This window comes from Dendrobium catenatum, unplaced genomic scaffold (assembly GCF_001605985.2).
Source record: "Dendrobium catenatum unplaced genomic scaffold, ASM160598v2 fragScaff_scaffold_963, whole genome shotgun sequence".
Lineage (NCBI taxonomy): Eukaryota > Viridiplantae > Streptophyta > Magnoliopsida > Asparagales > Orchidaceae > Dendrobium > Dendrobium catenatum.
In genome coordinates, this window is record NW_021319425.1 from 521,730 (window position 1) to 545,069 (window position 23,340).

At 34.4% G+C, this 23,340-nt stretch overlaps 1 protein-coding gene across 1 annotated transcript; it reads right to left on the minus strand.

The window, feature by feature from the left end:
• Positions 1-770: 770 nt before the first annotated feature.
• On the minus strand, positions 771-22,484 carry LOC110093164 (nudix hydrolase 14, chloroplastic). Its single transcript, XM_020817962.2, has 8 exons — positions 22,395-22,484; positions 22,023-22,333; positions 21,512-21,617; positions 12,736-12,813; positions 6,412-6,504; positions 6,057-6,149; positions 5,517-5,615; positions 771-1,126 (listed from the first exon to the last, which is right to left on the minus strand). The coding sequence occupies exons 2-8, from the start codon at positions 22,283-22,285 to the stop codon at positions 905-907; spliced, it is 954 nt and encodes a 317-aa protein (XP_020673621.1). The 5' UTR covers positions 22,286-22,333; positions 22,395-22,484; the 3' UTR covers positions 771-904.
• Positions 22,485-23,340: the final 856 nt, after the last annotated feature.

Consider the following 23,340-nt stretch of genomic DNA (forward strand, 5'->3'; position numbering starts at 1 on the left):
GCAAATCCAGGAGGCGAAACACCCCGTCTCTCATTGGTCTCTCTGTGGTTCGCACTACATGCGCCGAAGATATCCCACTCGCCCCCTCTCTCCCGTTTCCTTGGCCGACCGACCTCCTGCCCTAGCTAGATGTCCATCCTGTTCGGCCCGTCCAAAGAAGCCACAATATTAATGTTCATCACTGCACTGTTCACTCCTGTGTTTTAACTATTCACAATCACAAAATCAAACGGTTCTCTGTGTTCGGACTCCGCACGTAATAATCTCTCGTGTTTGGGAGAGCTTCCTAGTCTTTTCATTTTTTTGGGACATTTTTATACACACATCACTTACACAATCTTTGAACATGGGACCTCTTGGTTGCTTCTCTTTAAAGATAACAACCACAATTTCATTTAACTACATCTTTTTAATATTTCCTCAACACTTTTCAAAAATATATATAGTGGAAAGTTACTTTTTGCAAATTACATAGCTAAGTTATTTTATCTAAAACAACTTCACAAATAACTTCATAAAATATTGCAACCCTTCCCAACAGACCCTAAATTACTTGATATTAGCCCAATTCAACTTGATAATTAGGAAAATACTCACAAGAAAATTTGAAAATTTTTATCGAGAAAAAAAAAATAGAGCATATATATATATATATATATATATATGAACTTCGTAAAAATCCATACCTGAGAAACAAACCTGCTGATTTGGCATAATATATTGTGAAACGAATGCATCAACACCTGCATATACAATCAGGAAATAATGCATAGCAGCAATTCATCTTTGTATTTCTCAAACCACATTAATTTCATTGTATAAAATATTTAATTGTACAAACAACTTAATTAGTTCATTATAGGGAAAAGAAAAATCAAACAAAACCATCTTATGCATTTCCTTACTAGAGAAGACCATCTCTTTTAGCCATTTCATATAATGCAACAGCAGATAGAGCTTTTGCATCCGCTGTGATACGCCAAAGCTTATCATAGGGAACGACATGTACCTTAATCAGTTCACCGTGGTCACGCAGGCCCATTTCTTTCCCCTGCAATGCTTTAATGATTTCCTTCTTCACATTTCCTTTGTAAAGAAAAAGACTAAGCTCCTCATCACAACCACCCTATAAGGAAATAGGCTAGATAAATGGGTTTCTCCTATGTAGAACAAGAAGATTAATGACGGCATAAACTCAAGAAACATAATAATATTCTTTATTCTTGGATTACTTATTTAGGTTTTCTCAGCTTGTAATGACATCAATGTTGCAAAAGACCTTCAAAAAGACTTCCAATTGTGCCATTGTGCAATTGGAAGGGGAATGAGGGATCTGGATTAGAGTGAAAGGTGTGGGCTAATAGCCACCTTGATTGTGAAATATTGCACAGTATGATATTTAAACAAGATAAATGCTAATTTATTTTGTAATTTGCATTTGTTTTTTTTTTTTTTCACAAGCCCCCTAATCCATTTTCTAAGACTCTGAACTTCCGTTTGTTTGGGCGGTTCAAAGATCTCATTATCCTTCTAGAAAAAAAGAGCGGGAAAAGCTCTCAGAAACTTTATAAAGCACAAACGACAAAGATTCACCACGTAGCTTGAAGTTTGTGGGACCTGCTGTCCTCTTTGTTTCTTCTCTCCTCCATCCAATTAGCTTTTGGGATGTTAGGGAGATTCTTTGGTACTAAAAGAATTTTTGAGCGGTAAATAGATAAATGTACTCATTAAGTAGTTGCCACAATGAAAAAGCTCATCATGAGTCATGCTTCATAAGAATTCCCATATTGTTCTCATTTGGCTCCTCAATAGTCTCAAACATTCTTTTGCATCCACATTCATGTATCATAAGGTTGTCAAGGTTATATAGATTTTTTTCCAATTCCACTTTTAAAAAAGTAATATCTTTAGAGTCTGCACTTCTTACTCTGACATATTTTGTCTACAATAGAAGGATCGTCTATTCATAACTACAATAATATTTTGCAAGATAAGTGGAGTGCTTCATTATAGACCGCAAGCAACAAATTACAAAGTTCTGATTGATAAATATCTCTTCAAGCTTCATCTATCATTTCATCTTACAGTCTCCACTAATGGCCAATTCCACAACTTAATCATGCAATTACTCTTTTGTAGGTTCTTCCATCACCGAGCTATTGATTTCTTCTCATTTATCTTCTGATCAAACCAACCTCACTACCGAGCATTGTGGGGGCCATAATGGTTATGATCATAGAGGATGTAATGATATTAGTTCAAGTCATGAGGTGAAGTTCTATCCTATATGTTCTCATTATGGACGCACCAATCATCGTTTATAGTGATGTTGGATAAATTTTGTCTATCCTTTCATCACCCCGTATGCCTCAGGAATCTCTATTCCTTTAGTGATCCTTCCACCAATAGTGCTCCCTTGGGTTCTATCATGATTTCTCAAGATGAAGATGATCGCTTGATCAAATGATGCTCAATCCTCAAAATCTACTTTTCTTTATAATTTTCTCTTCAAGATATGTTGCAACCGTCTTTTCACATATACCCTGGATTTTAGATTCAAGTGTCTCTTCCATAGGATAAGTGACTGCAAACTTTTCTGCTCTCTCCACATGATCTCCCTCCTGTGATGGTGGTTGTTAGTTCTTCCAACCCCCATCTCTTGGAAAGACCGCATGAATCCTTTGCGAACTCTTTATCTTTGATGTTTTGTCCCACAATTTTTTGTAAATTTACTATTTATTCATAATATTATGAAATCACATAAACATTTTCTAATATTCTATCCCTCTCACTATATCTTCTAGGATCTTAGCTAGAAGAAGAGTATTAGTGGAGATGTTAAAATTGGTGGGATCTACTACCAAAAAATTAAAATTTCTTCCACTTTTTCTTCCATTATTTCATTTCATTTCATTGAGTAATGTTGATTGGGTCATCCTCCTCTTAACATACTTTGGAACTTTGTTTTTAGTACACCACAAGTACTAAAATTTGATTACCATGCATAAAAGCTAGTAAACACCATAATGTGCCATTCCCCTCGTCAATCACTTGTCCTTGTTTTCATCCTTTTGAGTTAATTCACTCAGACATCTAGAGGATTTTAACTCAAACCTTACTCACCGAGCCTACTACTATTTTGTTATCTTCATTGATGATATTTTATAGGTCACATGAGTTTACTTAAATGCTTCTCTAAGATTCTTCATGTATTTCAAATCTTTTATTGAGAAAAAAAGTTTAAATTTCTAATTTTATCATAACATTACAACTAAATATGTTTTTTAGAATTCTTGCAATCTCAAGTTTGCAGCTTTTGTTCTATCGATGGAATTATTCGTCAGATTTCCTATCCTCCTACAGCTCAACAGAATGACTTGCTGAAAGACTGACATTTTCTTGATGTTGCCCAGATGTTAATGTTTCACATAAATATTTCACATCACTTTTAGAGGGATTATCGTAAGCGCCTGCTATCTCATCAAGCAAAGTCATTCTCTATTGTTAAACCACTAATCTCCATTCTTACCCTGCAAGCCTCTTTTCCCTTTACTCCATAGGACTTTGGTTATATCTTCTTTGTTCATGCATTTCACTCACCAAACAAACTCTCTACCCATTCTATTTGATGCATCTTTCTTAGGTACTCTTGAACTAAAAAATGTAATTAGTTCTTTAATGAATCTTATTTTCCCTCCCCTATTCCACTTTTGATCCCTCACCAACTATTTTCCTTCCAATAAAAGCTCCTCTTTGTACCTCTACTCCTTTGCATATATGTTCCTCTCATCCTTGATCTCAACCTATAAGAATAGCTCCCACCATATTGTCATATTCAAATAAGCGTCTATAATGTCCACCATTCGAACATCCAGATGATTATGTTAATGTGCATTTAATTTTGCTCTATTTGGTAATTATGAGTTTAGAGTACCCAATGAACCCTTAAGCCAGAGAGCGCGTTGGGAATAAGACAAAGGTAAGTCATCAGTTTGTGCAGGGAGCATTGTGATGCCAAGATATGTAGCGTCACGGTATCTTATTCTTTATTCAAGAGCCAAATTAAAGCGGGTGTTGTGGAGCTAGGACTCACCGCCATGACGTCGAGCTCTCTGTTTGATTTATTCTGAGAGCACATGGAATATTCATTGAGTGCAGCGGTGCCGGGAAGGCTAGCACCACGGCGCCAGAACAAGTTAATGGTTTTAAAATATTTAAAATATCTTAATTCATTTGTACAGATCCCTCACCCAACCACTTTGCCAAAGAAGAAAGGAAGAGGTGGGAAAGGGGCAGCAGAAGAGAGAGGATTTGGCGGCCAAAACTTGAGATTCCTTCGTTAGGCCTTTTTAAGATAATTTATAGCACGAGGTTGACTTCTGAACTCATATATCTAATTTCAATTCCGAATAGTGGTGGACAAAATGTATTTTTCTCAAATTTTAAGAAGTTTTCACTGTGAAACTTTTAATATGTTGTTATTCGCTTTACTTTGAATGTTTTGACTATAACAAATCAAATTTTCACTAGTTGATTTTTCCTACACAAATTTATGAGTATATGGTTTAATATAAGCTTTTCTAGCAATTGCAGTAGATATATGAAAGCCTTCAAATGTTTATATGAATATCTCTCTGAAGTTGGAAGTTGAATAGGAAAAATTCAGTGGATATAATATTATACATGCAATGTGACTTTTACTAGCAATTTATGCATTATCAGAGTACTACATCGAATTTATAATTTAGTTGTTGCATTTGCATTTGCACTATTAATAATATAACATTGAAGATGTTTTGATATGTAAAAAACTGAACTGTCTAATATGTTACAAGGGTCCTATATATTATGCTTTGGCCACATATGCCTTGTGTAGACGTGGGAGGGATTTTGGGCCTATTTGCTGAAAGTAGGTGCGGGAGGTTATGCAACATTGCTCTGTTTGATTTTAGCCCTACTTGCTGTAAGCGGGTATGAGAGGTTAAAGGGAGGCATAAGTGAAAGTAAAATTATAAATAGGCATTGAGACATGTGCTCTATAATCATTGCATTATATATGTACCTGTAAGAATCTGTTGGTTTTGTTGAATAGAACAAACTCTAGGAACAAGAAATGCCACAATAATTTGCATACCCTAATCCTCCTAATCTTCTCCTATTTAAAGCATAAACCCAAGGGCTGGTTGGATTGGTCCAATAGGGACCAGTCTAAGAATTCTAATAATGGAAATAGAATATTGTAAAGATATCATCATCGGATGTTATCTTGATTATTTATTTCATTATTATATTCTCCTCTATGCCTATTCATAGTCTCACTTATAAGCCAATTAGAGACTAATTTTGTTTTTCCTCTCAATATTTCTCAACACATGATAATTGCTTTAGGTGACTAGGTCTATAGAGAAACCTACGTAATGCAGGCCAGGTTTGTTATTTTAGAAGATAATAAGTTGTAAAATGTAAGATAACAGATAATGGCTCTACTCAATAAACAACGACAATTCAAGAATTACCGGGGATGGGAAAACTTTGCAACTGGTTGTGGGATCAAGAAATGCTGTCAGGTTCACCATATCCTGCACATTCAGTTTTATACCTGTCTCCTCTTCAACCTGCATAATCTCATCAGCGGCATTAGCATACCTGAAAAGCTTCTACCAGAGCAATAGAAACGACTCTCGCGTAGTAGAGTAAAAATAAGGAAACAAGGAAGATTCAGTGTGCAATTTCTGATTTGCACCAGGATGCAACTGAATTAGTTAATATTAGTCATTAGCTTTTACAGCCTATTTCCATAACATAATAAGATCAAAGAGCTTTCAAAACAAAACAAAATTGAATGGAAGGCGCAATAGATGATTAGCCGATACAAGCAGGTACAGACAAGGATATGCTTATCAGGAGGTAAAAAAGAATGAAAGGAGGAAAAAGTATAAAATAAGAAATGCGCCATAAATAACATTAAGAATTGATCCTAATGAAAGAAGAAAAATGGATATAAGCATAGCAAAATTGCACAGTTAGGGCAAAGGATTAAGAATAGAGCACATAACCTCACGAACTGCAGTGCCAACAACATCACCTCCTTCGTCATCAACCATTCCAGCTGGTAACTCCAAAATTAACTTTCCAACAGGAACCCTAACCTTATATGCATATTTTTAAAACAAAAGTCTTAGTAAGCTGTAATGTGTTACATGGTCAATGAATATGGCATAAAAGTTCACTGCAGTATAGTGATATAAACATCAAATAAAGGAAGAACGAACGAAGAATTACAATATGGCTACCGAAATCAACATTTGTGGTGATAAGCTCCTTAAAGCGAGGTAAGAGACTAGTCAATTATAACATTTCAGGTTATTCAACTACATAAATTACATTTCACAGAAGTTCCCCACTTGGTACCTGTTCTGTAAGTACAACGAAAGTATCCTCTTCAGACTCGAGAAGAATCAGCACAGCAACAGATGGCCCTCTCGCAAACACAATTCCTGGTACCTAAACGATAGAAAAATAATCCTAATATACAATTGAAGTGTTACTTGCATGGAGAATGAAACAAAAGAAACAATTCATAATCAAGTTATATAACAGAAAGGTGCAATGTCAGATAAAATAAGTCAGGCCAGGTGCAGGTAAAATGGAGGATATATGAGCCTAACAGACTTTATAGCTTTGGTTCTACTAAGTACTAACCCTGCTTAACATGCACAACAATTCATGGTTTGTTTGACTGTATTAGCGGTAACCGCTTAAAAACTGCTTATAGTGAAAGCTAGTCTGGGTAATTGATCCGAAGATTAGATCAGAGAATATCAAATATAGGAAACATTTAAGATCAAAAAGTAGACCACTCAAACCTGAAACAAGTCTATGATGCACCGACACTTCTCCTCAAAGAGGCGTGCAGTGTCCGACACGACACTCGTTCGACAATCCTCCGACATGTGTCAGACACGTCGAAAACGTGTCCGATTAAAAAAATATTAAAAACAAATTGGACACGCGTGTCTGACACGCATATCTTAAATATTTTATAATTTTTTTAAAATATATTTTCTTATTTTGGCGAGATTTAAACTAAACTTTTTATTTTCTATCCACAACACCAAATCAACGTCTACATTTAACAACCTTCATCGAATATTCTCATTTTTATTTCAATTTGGCAGTGAAGGTATTTTCATCTCCTCTCTTTTTGCACAATTACAAATCTTTTTCTTGTTGAACCAGAGTCGAAAGCAGTGATATTCAATGATGATGATGTTAAATGCCAAAAACAAACCTCTAAAGCTAATCCTAATAGTTGAAGCTTGAATGCTTGATGTTGTAGTAAGTGATTATTTGTTTATATTTTTGTTATTGTACTAGACATTTTGTACTAAATATTTTATACTATAAGATAGAAAAGTTATTATGTCATTCATTTATTATTGTTTGTCATTTTTAATATGATATTACATTAATATATATACACAATATAAAAAAATGTATTGCCGTGTCCTCGCCGTACCCGTGTCCTATATTTCAAAAAAAGCGGTGTCCGTGTCGTGTCGTGTCCGTGTCACCGTGTCCGTGTCCGTGCATCACAGAAATAAGTACTTTATTGAACTTTTTTAAAAAAAACCTCAAAATAGTCCATAAATAATTCATGTGGCCAATTTAATCTTAGAGAGTATACGTTGCTTCAATTTAATTTGTTGATTATATGAAATTGATCCAAAATGATCCATCATGTCATAATTGTGATATAAAATTGATCCTAATTTAATACTTAGACAATATAAAATTGATCCCAAGTTAATCCCAATGGGAATATTTTAGATCAATTTTGTATAGTTGATAGACTAAATTGGAGCAATGTAAAACTCAATAACTAAATTGACCATTTTGAAGTTATCCCTTTTTTTAAGGAAAATTTGACTGTTACTGCAAAAGGTCTACTTCATTACTTATTTATTGGAAAAAAATGGCTGGTTTAAACCTTTGCCAAATAGATTGCGGCCTCCCAAATCATAGGTGAACCATAATCAATTTTGCACAATCAAGATGGAAGAAATGCTAGAAAACAAAAGAAATATAAGTCATATGAACTAGTATTAATTCAGTATTTAAATACATAAGAACAACCAGCATTGAAGAAGGCCGACAATTTTTTTCCTTTTCGTATTTTGTTTCGTTCACTTGTCATGTATTTCCAAGTTAAAGGCTTCTGTAGGAGATTAAGAAAAAAACACACCATGCATGTAGAAATTATTTTGATCATGAATGCGATTCACTTTGCCCTAAAATACAACAACATCAAGCCTTTATCTCACTATGTGGGGTTGGCTACATGAATCCTTTTTCTCCATTGCATCTTATTAATAGTCAAATTTTCAATTAAATATAATAAAAAAGGTCAATTCTAATATTTACTAATCAAATTTTTTTAGGTCTACCTCTACCTTTCTCAACATAAGTCAAATTTAATATATCTAATCTTCTAACTAGGGGTCATCGGAAGGCCGCCGTTTTATGTAACCAAACCATCTAAGTCAAGTATCTCTAATCTTATCTGTCACTGGAGCTACTCCAACCTTTTCATGTATATGCTTGTTTCGTATCCGGTCTCTAAGTGTAAAGTCACTCATCCACCTGACCATCCTCATCACTGCAACGCTTGACTTAATATTATGTCTCCCTTCTAATGGCCAACATTATGCACCATAAAGCATTGCAGGTATCACCACCATCGTATAGACTTTTCCCTTAAGTTTGAGGGGAACTTTCCTATCACAAAACATGCCCGATGCATTCCTCCACTTCAACCATCCAACTTGAATTCTATTAATAATATCACCATCTATTTCACCATCACTCTAAACAACAGACCCAAGATATCTAAAACGTATACTTTTATTAATGACTTGATCGCCCAAAGTCACAATCCCCCCACTAGATCTATTACTACTAAAATTATACTCCATGTATTTAGTTTTAGATCAATTCAAACGAAAAACCTATAGACTCTAATGTTGACCTCCATAACGTGCAGCTTTAATTTCCCCTTAGGGCTCTTTTGGTAGTAAGAATAAGTGGGCATAAAGCAATGAAGGAGAATTATTTTGGCATTTTGATTGATGAGAAAAATATGAAGTAACATATTTTCCAAGAAGTAGTATATGATCCTCAATCATCTGTTTTCAAGTTCATATGCTCCAAAATCACATTTTCTCAAGTCATTAAATATGATGCTTTCAACAACCTGTGAAATTAAAATACCACTCTCATATGGGCACATATATATGCTAATACAGATATTCAAATAAAATAATTTATTACATAATACAACAATAAAGTTAAAACCATTACATAACACACTAATTATAGAATAGGATTAAAATGTACAATATATGGTAAATAATTATTAGTTTCACTGTAAATAATGTATTAAAATGTATAATATATAATATATTACCTACTAATACATTTTTTTATGCCGATAATAGTTATCATATATTAGAAATGATGGTTTGGTCACATTAAGCGGAGGCCTTCTGATGACCCGGTTAGTAAAGCTGAGGTATTAGATTTGACTTACGTTAAGAAAGGTAGAGGTAGACTTAAAAAAACTTGGTTAGAAAATATTAGAAATGATCTTTCTTTTTTAGATTTAAATGAGATTTTGACTTTTAACAGGGCACAATGGCGAAAAAGGATTCATGTAGCCGACCCTACGTAGTGGGACAAAAGCTTGATATTGTTGTTGTTTTTGTTGATAATAGTTATCATATATTATATTATGAAAATTAACTTTTATACATATATAGAATAGGCTATACATCTTTAGATAAACTAATAATTACAATTAAAAATATTTTATAGAGCTCCTTGAATCCATGTGATTCAGATTTTCATTCTCCATCCACACTTTAGTTTTGCCGTCGCAAGCACGGAAAGTCTCACCATATATTTCTTTTCCTTTGCTCTAACTCAGGCAAACAATGGAATTAAGGGTCTTCTCATCCACCTCAAATGCCCAAACCCCTCGAGCCCTTCTTTGCCATTGTGTTGAGATTGGGTGAACATAGAATTCTTTCCTCTAATCTATCATTACAATATGATCAAGTGAGCAAAAATTGGACTTGTGGAGCTTGTAGTCCCTTCTTGAATGTCCAAACTCACTTGGCTCCCAAAGCATTTGCTTGTCCTTCATTAGTCATTGCGATACAGTCAGGTAAATATTGAATTCTTTTGATCAGCTGTCATTGCGAGAAGGCCAGGCAAGCATGAAGAAGTATTTGGCTCTATTATTGCGATGTAGGTCAGGAAGGCATTGGAACTGCAAGATAATCAACTTTTAGGCGTTCCCAATTTCTTGGCATGCAAACCATGTGTTGTTAAAATCCCCTCCACATCATTATAGGAAAATGTCAAACCTTTCTATCCTTTAGTTTTCCCTAAAGTAAGCAAACCAAGCAAGCATTGTGAAGTCTTGCATTTTGCTCTTGTGATAATCATATCACGTAAGCATTGCAATCCCATATCTCCACATTCCACCATAGATGTCCAAGGCCTCTCATTATTGGGAATCTCTTTGACTTTTTCATTCTCCTACCATGTATTAGAAGGATTATCTTCACGTGAGTCTAAACAAATGCTGAATCTTTCTTTCCTCTGTTTTCTTGTTGTGGCAAACAGCTCAAGCAGGCGTAGAGAAGTTTTATGCTTCAGTGAAATAAAATATAGGTCAAGAAAGTATTGGAATTGTGGGGTAACCCACTAGACACTCATAGATTTTTTCTTCTTCTTCATTTTAGTTGTTGTGACATCTAAGTCAAGCAAAAATTACGAAGGCTTTCCAACCCAAAGGAACACTGGGATACTAGAGTACAACCCAAATGTACACTGGTATACTCAAGTCCAACCTAAAGGGGCTTAGGATGCTAAAGTCCAACCCAAAAAACCTGAGAAAATAAACTACAAACCCAAAAAAAGTCTACAATAGCTAAGTTTAGCCTAGAGGGGATAAAAAGGACATAGGATAGTAAAGTCAAAACTAGAGGGACCTAGGGTAATAAAAGGCCAAACTTAGAGGGACCTAGGAAATTTATGTCCAACACACCATACTTCATTAGCAAGTTAGTCAATACAAACACTACTGGCATTCTTGAGCAGAACACCATAATTATTAGGTGTCCTGAGTAGAACACCACATCATTGAATCTATTTTGCCCAAGTTAAATTTGATTTCAATAGATTTAGATGAGTCCCCATGTGGCTGTGATTGAGTCCAAGACAAATCCGGTAGTCTCAAAAAAACTTGAGTTAAGCTATTTTTTTTAATAGGATCCATCTGGCTTGACTAGAGTACTTGGTTCAACTATCTACAAGCTTCCATTTCAAGCATGTAATGCTATTCACTTCGGATGTATTATATTTATGTGCACATGTGTGTGTTCAACAAAATTTTGCACATAAAAAACTTCAAAATATTATAACTCAACATAATTAACTAGAGAACAAGGGTTAATAAAGTAGATCCAAATAGTTGGGTTAAGGCAAATGATAATGATATTATATGATTAAACATTTCCAGATTTTATACGCTTAATTTATTTTTTATATCTACATTCATATATTATGAGTTTATATATATATATATATATATACTTTATTAGGATTATTAAATTCTTCTAGACCAAACAATAAAAAATAGTGCCAATTTCCTTTTAGAAGACTAAAAAATCTTTTAGACTTCCTCTTCTAATTTTACAAGAGGAAAGCACCAGGTCCTCTCACTAATGGGCAAAGAAACAAAACTTGAAGTGATTCCAAACATTCCAATGTTTGATGCAGAGAGAAATGAACATCTTTGGCTTGCAGAACTCTGTAACAGAATGTAGCATGACAACAAATTGCAAATAAATTTTTTTCCCAATTTGTTCACAATACTCTAATGCATGTGCTGGATATGATATAAAGGCAAATTGGAATGACTATCCTTAGCATGTGGAACACTTAAACAGGTTAAAATAATTGGTAGTGAAATGGTTATTTTTAAAAAAGACGTTGGAAATTAACAATGATGTTTATCATGTGTCAACAGCAATTACCAAAACTCTTAAAATAGAGTGATAGTGGCAACGAAGTTCTACAACAAAGCCCAATAAAAGAGTCATCCTTCCAAATTTAACTATTTACAATCACAAAAGCAGGTGTAATTTTATCAAGTTACATGGAGACTTAAAAAAATGGACCAATAAAGAAAAGGATGTTTAAAAAAAAAAGAAATTTTAAAATTTCCAGTGCACCTATTCCACACCTTTTTTTTCTTTTTTTTCAAATTACATGCATGGCAGCTTATTTTTGTACAACTTGCACTGTAATGGGCTCTATATAAGAAATTTAAAAAACAATAAGGTGTTACATAGATTTTAGAATAAGTATACGAAACAGGAAAATGAAATTGAAAATTGTCATGCATAGAAAAATATATTTCAGTTTTAGTTAGTATCCAATATAAATTTAGAGGTAGTACTAATTGTTTTAGCTTTAGTTTGCAATCTGTTCACCATCCATTTTATCCTTTTAGAACATTAGAAGATACAAGCGTAGAACAATGTCAAGTTTTCTTGCAGCAAGCAGAAATTTTCTATTTCTTCAAGGAGACAATCTAAACAGGTGAGATCTATTTATTTACCATGATATTCTGAAAGGCAACTTGATCCTGATATCAAATCATACCTTCATCCCAGTTTGTTTGTCAAACACCTCAGCTTTGAATTTTAAAAAGCCAATACTGTTTCCGAACATATCAATTCCCTGCTTTGGAGTAACTCGGTTATCAGCTTGAGGTATATTTTCAATTCCATACGATAGATAAACAAAGAAACTATTCTAAGAAAATAAAAATGTTTGACAGCCAGTTGTTCCTTCAGCATGGTAGTAAATATATTTGCTATTTACAATTGCACAGATGATCCGCCATCATTATTATAAAGCCATGTTCAGTTTCATTAGTGTCAAATTCAGTGTCAAGAGCACCTGTAAAAATAAATGTTCCAAGAGATATATAGATAAGGTAAACATAAAAAAAAAAAAAATAAATAAATAAAAATAAATAAAAAAAGATAAGGTAAGATTGTGTATTATCTTTTATATGGGAAAGGTTCTTACTTCAGACAATTAGCTTTCATGCTATTACCATAACTATAAAATCAAGATCACTGATGTTAATGTCCAAACTAAGAACTTATTGATCTAATTGGATTATATTATGAAAATTCAATCAACGATCAAAATTTGCTTCTTGAATGAGCGATTTTTATGTGGTGATTGGACATTGCATGATTATATATATGTGTGTGTGTGTGTTGTGGATGCACTTTCCTCCTCACATTTCAATTTTTATTTTTAATTGTTAAACATAAGATCTAACAGGGTTGGATGTTTAGAGTCTAGTGTTTTTAATGCATATCTAACAATGTCAGGAAGACTTGGATTCGATAAAGAGTGCAGCAAATTTCATGGGATAGTATGATAATCTTAAACCATTTATTTACAACTTTAAATGTAAACTAAAACAGTAAAATCCAATTTAAATAAAATATTTTAGCCATATATTAAAAATTAGTGATTAAAAAATACTAATCACAACAATCATGTTAGCGATTGAAATTTCACACAGCATAATGAAAACTAGATTATTATAGATCTAATAAAAATCAACTGCTCTTATAACTTATCATCATAAAAAATAGAAGAAAGAGAGTCAAAGCAGGAAATTGGTAGAGCTAGCACGTAGGCAAATTTTTACACTTGAACAAAGAGATAGCCTTTGTTGAAATTTATTGCCTCATACTAGGTCAAGGATTAAAATCCCACAACAACAATAACAAACAATAACAAAAGCCTTTATCTTAGTATGTGGGGTCGGCTACAGGAATCCTTTTTATCCATTGTGTCATGTTAAGAGTCAAATTCTCATCAAAATCTAAAAAAGAAATGTCATTTCTAATATTTTCTAACCAAGTCTTTTAGGTCTACCTTTGCCTTTCTTAACATAAGTCAAATCTAATAAATCTATTTTACTAATCGGGTCATCAGAAGGTCGTCGTTTTATGTGACCAAACCATCTAAGGCGACTCTCTCTAATCTTATCTTCCACTAGAACTACTCCAACCTTTTCACGTATATACTCATTTCATATCCTGTCTTTAAGAGTAAAGCCACTCATCCCCTTGAGCATCCTGATAGAGAAAATGACTTGCATATCCAAAAGCAATTTTCTATTGAAATATAGAATTAGTTTTTAAATATCTCAATATGCATACTTATAAATTTCTAATGTCGACCAAAAAAACGGTGCTAAAAAGACAAATGTTAAGTAGCACACACCAAAGTGAGAGAGCCAATAGGAGAAAATGGAACTGAGGAGAATATTTGCGTGGGCATCCAACATGCCAGCATTAAGGAGTTAGCAATGGGTGGCAGGAGCCAAAGAGAGACACTTAGACAAAGGTCATTGGCCGAATGGCACCAAAATAGTATGATTACCTGAAGGTCGAGAGAAGAACAATGCAAATGCATAAAAGAAGGCATTAAGAAATCAATAACACGATTCAAGGTGAAACTCGGGCTTTCAAGAAATCGATCTCAAAAAGCATATAAAAAGAATACTGGCACCAAAAAGGTGACGCTAAAAGGAGAGAAAACTATTAAATTTGCTCAATTAGCACTAGAAGGCAAGATCTAGGCTTAGAACAACTAGTATCAGGAGGGTCTACTAGATCCAAAGGGCAGAATCACTCGGAAGCGCACAAGGTTGACTTTGGGCCTAAAATTGACTACTAATAGGTTATACTAGGCCTCCAACTAACAAATTTAGGGCTCAAAAAATTGTGAAGATAAAAAACTATAGGCGGCAGTGCAACTGGCAGCTGCTTAAAACCTACTTATGTTGAAGTGCATTTTTGAAACAGCAAAGCAATTTTATCATCTTAGTGAGAGTGAAATTGGTAAGGCTGATGCTGCTATCCCACTGAGGTGGGTGCTGTTGAAACTCAATTTAAGGTGCTTGCTGCTAATGCTGTTCCTGAGGCGGCTCACGATGTCTCTTGCTTTGGTTCAAATTTCCTGTTATGCAGAGGCTGGAGCATGCCCTCGATCATTAAGCTTCAATTGTGAGATAGTGTGTGAAAAATGGGCTTCGGTAAGGCGACTGATGTGTTCTATTAGGTGACCGATGTGCAAGGCTCGAGCACTAAGTGAACTGAGGATCTTACAGATGATAAGTATGAGCAATATATGGCATAATGGCATCAATAATATCAAACCTATTGTGAGCGGTACAGTAGTAAGTTGCTAAAATCGAGTGTTCGCTCATGAAAAATGATGCACCAAAACCCATCTTCTAGGTTAGGGTTTCATTCTTCATGAAGTAGATTAATTTTTTAATCAATCAAATTTCCCCTAATGTTTATGTCAAGATTTACTTAAATATGAGGTCTCAACTTCCTATGAGCGCAAGTTCTCATAATTAATCATCCCTCTAACTCATTAGAGAGCACTCTCGATTAAAGATAAATTACTATGACATGGTTTTAAATTTAATATTAGTATTCTAAGATTTATTTGGATTAATAGAAGATGTTTGTGAGGAATGAAGATAGACCCGATTAAGATCCCATGTTCCATTACCCCGGGAATACTAACAATCTCAATCTACCAAAGTTAACGAACCATACGCCATAACATACAGGGAATCTGATTAACAACCATGGATGCCTCCTCTTAAGGATCCCGAGTAGAAATAGGAGACTATATATATTTTTAATTTCTTCTGATTTTTGGGTGTTTAATTAATTTAGTTGGCTCATTGCATGGAAGTTGGCTCGGATACAATTTGAGTTTGGGCTTACAGCTATTGGAATGTCTGAATTTGATTAATTTGGGGTTTATATCTATTAGAAAGCCCAGATTTAATTGGGTTGGGGCTTATTGCTCTATTTAAGAGTTGCATGAACTATAGGTCATACAAGCTAGCCCTATAGGCAAGACAATTATAAATTTGTATTAAATTGGGGCTTGCATTCATTGAAAGGCCTGAATTTGAATAGGATGGGGCTTACATCCATTGAAATGCTCGAATTTGGATGATTTGCTTTGTAAGATCATCTTATGCTTTAGTGAGAATAGCTTTGATTTTTTTATGAGAGATTAGATAGTTGTAACTATTTGACCTAGGTTTTCGATAGCATTTGCAAGTATTTTTTATCCTGAATCTTGGATGATTTTTTTCTAAATACGAGTTTTTATAACCTCACATTTTGTGCAAAGCAACCCATTTGAGAATATCACACTGACACCCTTAAATCGACTAAGATCTATCTAGCTTAGATTTGGGTCTATGACCAATAATTTTGATTGACCGAGTCAGCATTTCTCATATTTTATTTCATTTAGTATGTCATGTTCTTTTAATCTTGGAATTGAATTAGATATTAATCATCCACATGAGAAAGCTAGAGTGACTATGGATGATCGTTGTGTTGCCAACTAAGATAATGTCATCATGTACATTAAGCGATAAATATTTATGACATTTGTTCGTACATAGTGTACATTAAATAAAAATGGCATCCAAACAACATACTACCATAAGTGTCTAATAAAAGTCTCAATAGAAATTTTAATTAAAAATTCATCTTCATTTTATGTAGTAGACATGAAAAATCTCAATGGTTTTCAAGTCTTAATGTTGATGATTTTGAGTGATAATCGTCACACTCGAGAGAGACCAAGAACGTATCAATGACATAGCTTAAATATGTTGATGTTTCCTGCTACAAAAAATTCATTTGATTTATAAGTGATTTGATATTATTTGTAAATACAAATTGCACTTATGCCTAGTGTAAATTTCATGTTGTAATCTTCCAATATCATACATATAGAGAGCAAACATTTGAAATAAGATGATTTCATTGACATGAGTTATTAATATCAATATATAAGTAAAGATACAATAGACGCGAGTCTTCACATAATATTCAATCTTCCCAGTCAGATCTAAGATCAATGAAACGCGGGGTCTTCAATGAGATGTATACCTATTCTTTATTTCATGTTTGTTCACTTGCGGTTTGATGTTGCAATTCACTTGCAGTTTGGTGTTGAGTAGGTTGTAGGCGATGAAATGGTGGGCTGCAGAGTTGAGTGTAGTTGTAGAAAGATGGGTTTGGCTAAAGAGGACAAGGTGTACAATGGGTGTGGGATTGCCGCTGGCAAGATTTGATTAAAGTAGGTGGAGGAGACGAAGAGGAAGAATTTGAAGAAGTAGAAAAAGGAAGAAGCATGATAAGAAAGGAGAAAAAAGAAAGTAGAGGGGAGAGATGTGGGCTTCAAAGATTTGCAAGCCAGCCCCCCTCTTTCAGGAGAGTTTTAACGAATTAGTTTTCGGGATAAATTTTCAGAAGGCATATTAGATTGTAAATAAGACACTACCCAGCGATTTTGCCCTCATTTTGCGAGGAATTTATGATCTAAGTTCTAGTTTCATATAGACACAAGCCCCTATAATTAATTACCCCTCCCGATAATGAGAGAGAACTTTCAATTAAGGCTAGTTGTCAATCAGATACGTAAAGAATACACGGTATCTGGTGTATAGTAGTAGATGGGTTGATATTTGAATACCTTAACATTTAAAATTAAAAATTTCACCATCTTTCATTTAAAGCAAATAGTGGGGGGAATGATGATGAGCCCGATCAAGATCCCATGGTTCCATCATCCCGGACCATCAGGTCCCTGTTCTACTTAGTTAGAGGAGGTAGTTGACCCAACCTGATAGAAGGATCCTTGTCGGTAGCCATAGGTTGCGCCGCCCAAGGATACCTTATAAACGTTGGGTGAATATTTGTCTAAGGGGACAAATTTGAACCCACTTTAGCTGACAGAGGATTTTGTGCCTCATTGGGGGGCAGACGGGCTCTGACCATTACTGTTATTTAGTAGTGTCATGTCTACCAAGTCATATGCACTACCTACCATGATCATTGGATGCTTTCCCATCATTGGATAGCTAAAAAAGAAAAGAAAATAAAAAAGAAAACAGAATATACTAATGTTCAAACAAAATAAAAAGTACATAATTCTTGATTTCATCACAAATCACCCGGCCAGAGGGCCCCGATTATAACCGTTTACCTGCAGTATCATTTGGAAGCAAGACTGTCGGTTAGAGGACATGTGTCACGTCCTTCTTGGCAAGAGACTATTTGATAATAAATTCTCGTGATATTCTCAACCAAACATTAGCTCATTGTGAGCTGCAGTACTTTTCGTATTGTCCACCTCAACAAACTGTTGTGAACGGTGAATGGATTTTGCTTTAAGTATTTTGACGGTTAATTTCATTTTTAAATATTTTGCATTCGGTTTTTTTTTTTTTTTTTTTGAACTTTAAGTTTTGTAGGCTTTTGGGAGGCATCTTAAATATTTGAAACTAACCCATTCGGTTGAGCTTTTTAGTCAACACGGCCATCATCGGGGTATTAATGGGCAATTGTATTTTATTGATTAAACTCTGTAGACTCTGTTAATTGCTGACAGAGGATCGGGCTCGAGTCGGCTTTATGTTTTTATTTAATAAATTTTCTTTGTTTATAGGCCTTGAAGGCCTAATATGAACGTATAAAATCAAATATCTCAGTCGATACCGCGACCGTATATTTGTTCATTAGCTCAAGTCGTGTCGACTTACGTCCTATCAAGGAGAAGGATCGGACTTGAACTTAAGTTCATTTCTTAAACTGTGTAGCAGTCGGGCGAAAGTGGTCGGAGGATCACAATCGAGCGACGACAGTCGAAGGACTATAGTTAATGGGAGACAGGGGTTAGAAATGATTGTAGATAGACAATGATAGTCGGATGACCGTAGTTGGCAAGCAATGGAGGTTAGAATGATTGTAGTCGGATGATGGGGATCAGAGGACCATAGTCAGGCGAAGGGGTCAGAGGATCGTAATCAGGCAACGATGGTCTGAGGTAAGGGTGTAAGTGAGTTAAGCCGGCTCGCGAGTCGAGCTTATCGAGCCATGAGTTTGAGCTTGAGCCTATACTTGAGCTCGTATATTAAACGAACTCAAGCTTGACTCAGCTCGAAAGCTCATTGAGCCCCTCAATTAAATTAAAATGTATTTAATAATTAATTTAAATTAATATTATATAATATATTTTAATAATTTTAAATAAATTCTATATTAAAATTAAAAAAATCTAAAAAACATTGATTTTTTAATTTAAAACTAAGAAATCAAGCTCAATAATCGAGTTGAGCTTGAGCTTTTTAAATAAGCTTGAGCAATCGAGTTGAGCTCGAACCTATGAATTTTTTACGAGCTCGAACTCAGTAACAACTAAACAAGCTTAACTTGATTAGGCATTCAACTTGACCTGACTCGTTTACACCCCTAGTCTGAGGAACGTAGTTGGTGAGCGACATAGTTTGGAAGGACCATAGTCAGGTGATGATAATTGAAAGGTCGTAGTCGAGCGACGGTGGTCTGAGGATGGTGGTTAGCGGGTGACAGAAGTCGAAGGACCATAATTGGGCAACGGTGGTTAGAGGACTGTAGTCGAGAAATGGTTGTTAGAGGACTGTAGTCGAGCAACATCGGTTCAAGGACCGTAGTGGTCAACAGCAAAGGCTTGACAGCGATGTTCGGGTAGTAGCTCGATGTTGGTGCTTTGAGATCCTTAAACCTTAAAGCTCTCTTTAATCTCAAGAGAAAATTCAGGCTCCAGCTCCAAGGCCTTCCTCTATGTAAAAAATGAAGGTCTATTTATGAATTTCGGAGGGTGGCATGCCTGTAAATAGAGCTAAAAACTGAATCACACCATCGGACGACCCATATTTATTCCCTGGACCATAAAGCATTTGTTCATAATTTAGTGGCTTAATTATGCCAGAATTAAGCAATCTTGGACTCGTTGGATTTGTCTCATTGAGTCACTCGATTCAACGTTTTGGAGATCATTTAGTCATCCAATTAATTGCCTGAAGTTTTCAATTACACATCAGGCCCTTGATTTAGGTTCATTCGTGCTCGGATTGTACCATTTTTGAAGTTGCTAAATTCATCTCGTCCAGCCATTCATATCAACTATAAGTTTTCTGAAATTAGAGTTGGGGTGGCCCTGAAATTTTGAAAGTTTCCAAATCAAATATGCCTCAAGATTCATGCCCAATCAAGACGATTTTTGCTAACATATCAAGTATGACTCTTGATGCAATTGTACAAATGGGAAGCAATCACTCTTTAAACTCCTTGCCCCATTAATTGAACATCTAAGGACGCTTATGTCATTATATTACCAGCTCTTCAATCCATCATCACTAATACCCTGACTAGATTGTCACCTACAATCAAGTATATTTAGATCATTGATTTGAGACATCAACAATGGCAAATTCTAGCTATTACCACTTATGACCCACCATGGATCATCATAGTGTGAATCGGCCTGGTAAGTCTAAATGAAGTATTCTATAATCATAATTTGATCATGAGAGAGTTTAACGTCAGGTCTCCACCATTAAATGATGACAAATGAAAAGAGTATTATGAATGAGGACATGAATACCCCACTTGAAGTCTATAAAAAGACTCCTAGAATATATCATTGGGAGGATTAATTTCAAAACATAATATTGAATCATCTGAACTCTGCATCCAACACTATTATCAACAAACACCATCTTCAACTAGTTTTCTACTAAATGACCCCACTGTGTATTGTCATCTATTACTTATTTGGCACGCATTTACATCCCAACCTTCATATTTGATCGTCACTATAAGTAGCCATAGTTGGTATTATTGATCCCTGAACTATTGTTGACGTTAGGCTCATGTTGTCACCACCTCTATGTCTACCATAATACTCATCATCTTAGTCAGCTAAAGCCACCATTCTTAAACTAGTTCATATATTCTCCATCAAAAAGATCAACTACATCTTGACATCATAATTGTCAAAGTCCCCACCTCAACTTAGATAACTCTTTTTAATACATTGTAATTATGCCCTCTCCAATTTGGAGAGGGGTGGGATCTTATTTCTGATTCATATAGATTAATGTTGTTTAATTAGGTAAAGCCTTTGATTTTCTATTTTAATTGTTGACAAGAATATATTATCTCTCTTCCTCCTTTATTTATATGATTGTATGTTTGATATTGAAAGAAACAAAAGCACATGAAAATCAATCATTAATCTCTGCCTCAATTTTTGGAACATAACAAGGCTAGATGCAACGACAGTTTAACTTTAACATAATAGTGCAGAAAATCTATAAAAATAAATAAATAAACAAATAAATAAATAAAACAAATGAAAAGAAAAAAGGTGATCAGAAGAATTGGTAAGATCCTACTACCAAATATTGTAATATAAACAACCACACTTTTTTTCTTTCAAATAGCACTGTACCTAAAAAAGCTTCAGAGAATACCTGAACTTCGACATGCTGCAGATGCATTTGTCCACCAGCTAGAAGACCTTTTTCACTCTGCATATTCTTCAGCCACTGTTTGAACAAAGCCGATTCAATGGCGATTCTGTGATCATAAAATAAAAATCAAAGAATCTAATATTTATATCTCAAATAAACAACCTTTAGGAATATATAAAGCTAGCCACTGAGAAATATGAATTAGAACCAATGTCTTCAATCGGTTATTCAAATATTTCGCCAGCTATTCTACGGCAAAACTCTCAAAACAAAATTAAACGGAAGCCATTTGGAATAAAATATCCAATACTACAGCCCAAATTTTGCATCAGACTTCAAATTATTCATGCATCAAAGCATAGCTCAGCTGCGGGTTGGGAGCTTCAAAATCGTTTGAAAAACCAAAGCATTCACCTGTCTAAGAGATGCACATCAACTGTTCGATTAAAGTCCTCACACGAATTTTTACCCATTACCAAACTCTAGTAACATTTATAGAAAGGCCATCCACCTGAACTCCGATTCGGAGACGCCCGAAGCCGCTGAAATCTCAAAGAATTCTCCATTCGGCAATCTCATTGTCTGCGTCGACGTAGTAGGAGCTTGCATTCCGCCGGACGCCATTTGAGAACTGAATCGGATTCTCCGACGGCAACAAAGGGTCTTCGTAGCCGTGATACCGCTACTCAACGGCAGGAAATGGTGGAGGTCGCGGTGGTTTTGACGGTGGATAGAGAGAACAGAGTAAAAGAGCAGGCGTGCGGAGGCTGTCATGTGCTAATAGGTCATGTAACCAGAGCTTACAATTTTATCACTTGGTCGGGTCCAAAGAACGAACTGGCCCTTGTAAACCATGATCGTTACGTCCGTTCGGAAGCTGGCGCGCAGTTTTCTCAGTCGAAAAGAAAAAAATATTCCATGCGGGTTTGGATTTGTCCAAAGACTAATAAAAATTCATCACATCTTTCAAAAAATGTACAGGGGTTGGTACTTGGTATCACTGGGTACTCAGTACCACTCGGTACTATGTACTGCTCCGTACTTAAGCGCGACTGGACGATTCTACTGTTCAATGTCCGCACATAATAATCTCCATTCAAAAAGACCATCCAAATGAAGCTGCAACATATTATGATTATTATTAATAAAAAAAAGTATAACATTGAGGTGGAGGGACTTTATTTAAAGAATCTATTAGTTAGTCATTGTTTGTTTCTATGATATCTAAAATGACATTGTATTATTAGCTGATGATATCTAAATGTTAGCCAAATTTTGATATTATGGTTTATTCTAGATAAAATTATATTATGAGTAAGATGATATTGAATCAAATATAGCATGATTAGTTGAATTTTATTATTTAATAAATGTTTTGTTAAGAAAAATATAAAATGATGATTAATTTTTTATTTGATGATTTATTTTGTGTTATTTTATTAATTTTTATAATTTATAAGTTTTAAAAATTATTTATATTTTGATATTTATATATGAAATGAAAATATCAAATAAATAGTTGGATACATAGATATGAACTTTTTTTTATTAATATTTATATTTTTATACAATAATTTAAATAATACTTAATGAATTGCACCAATTTTTCTTAAAATTTATAAATTTGATCATGCTTAATAATTGAGTTATATATTTAAATTAATAGTATCAAGTATATAATTAATTGAGCCTTAATTATGATTTGAATTGAAAAGAAAACTTATTAAGTTTGTAAAAGATTTAAGATTCAAGGAATGTATAAACTGTACTTGAATTTGATAAGAAAATAAATGAATTGATTTGATCAATATAGTATTAAACTCAATTTA

Excerpts from the sequence above, each read along its gene's own strand:
- LOC110093164 (XM_020817962.2), bottom strand. The coding sequence starts at position 22,285 with ATGACAGCCTCCGCACGCCTGCTCTTTTACTCTGTTCTCTCTATCCAC. Across the intron at positions 6,150-6,411 it reads TCGTTGTACTTACAGAACAG|GTTAGGGTTCCTGTTGGAAA; the intron begins GTACCAAGTGGG and ends TATGCATATAAG. Across the intron at positions 1,127-5,516 it reads GCAAAGTTTTCCCATCCCCG|GGTGGTTGTGATGAGGAGCT; the intron begins GTAATTCTTGAA and ends ATTTCCTTATAG.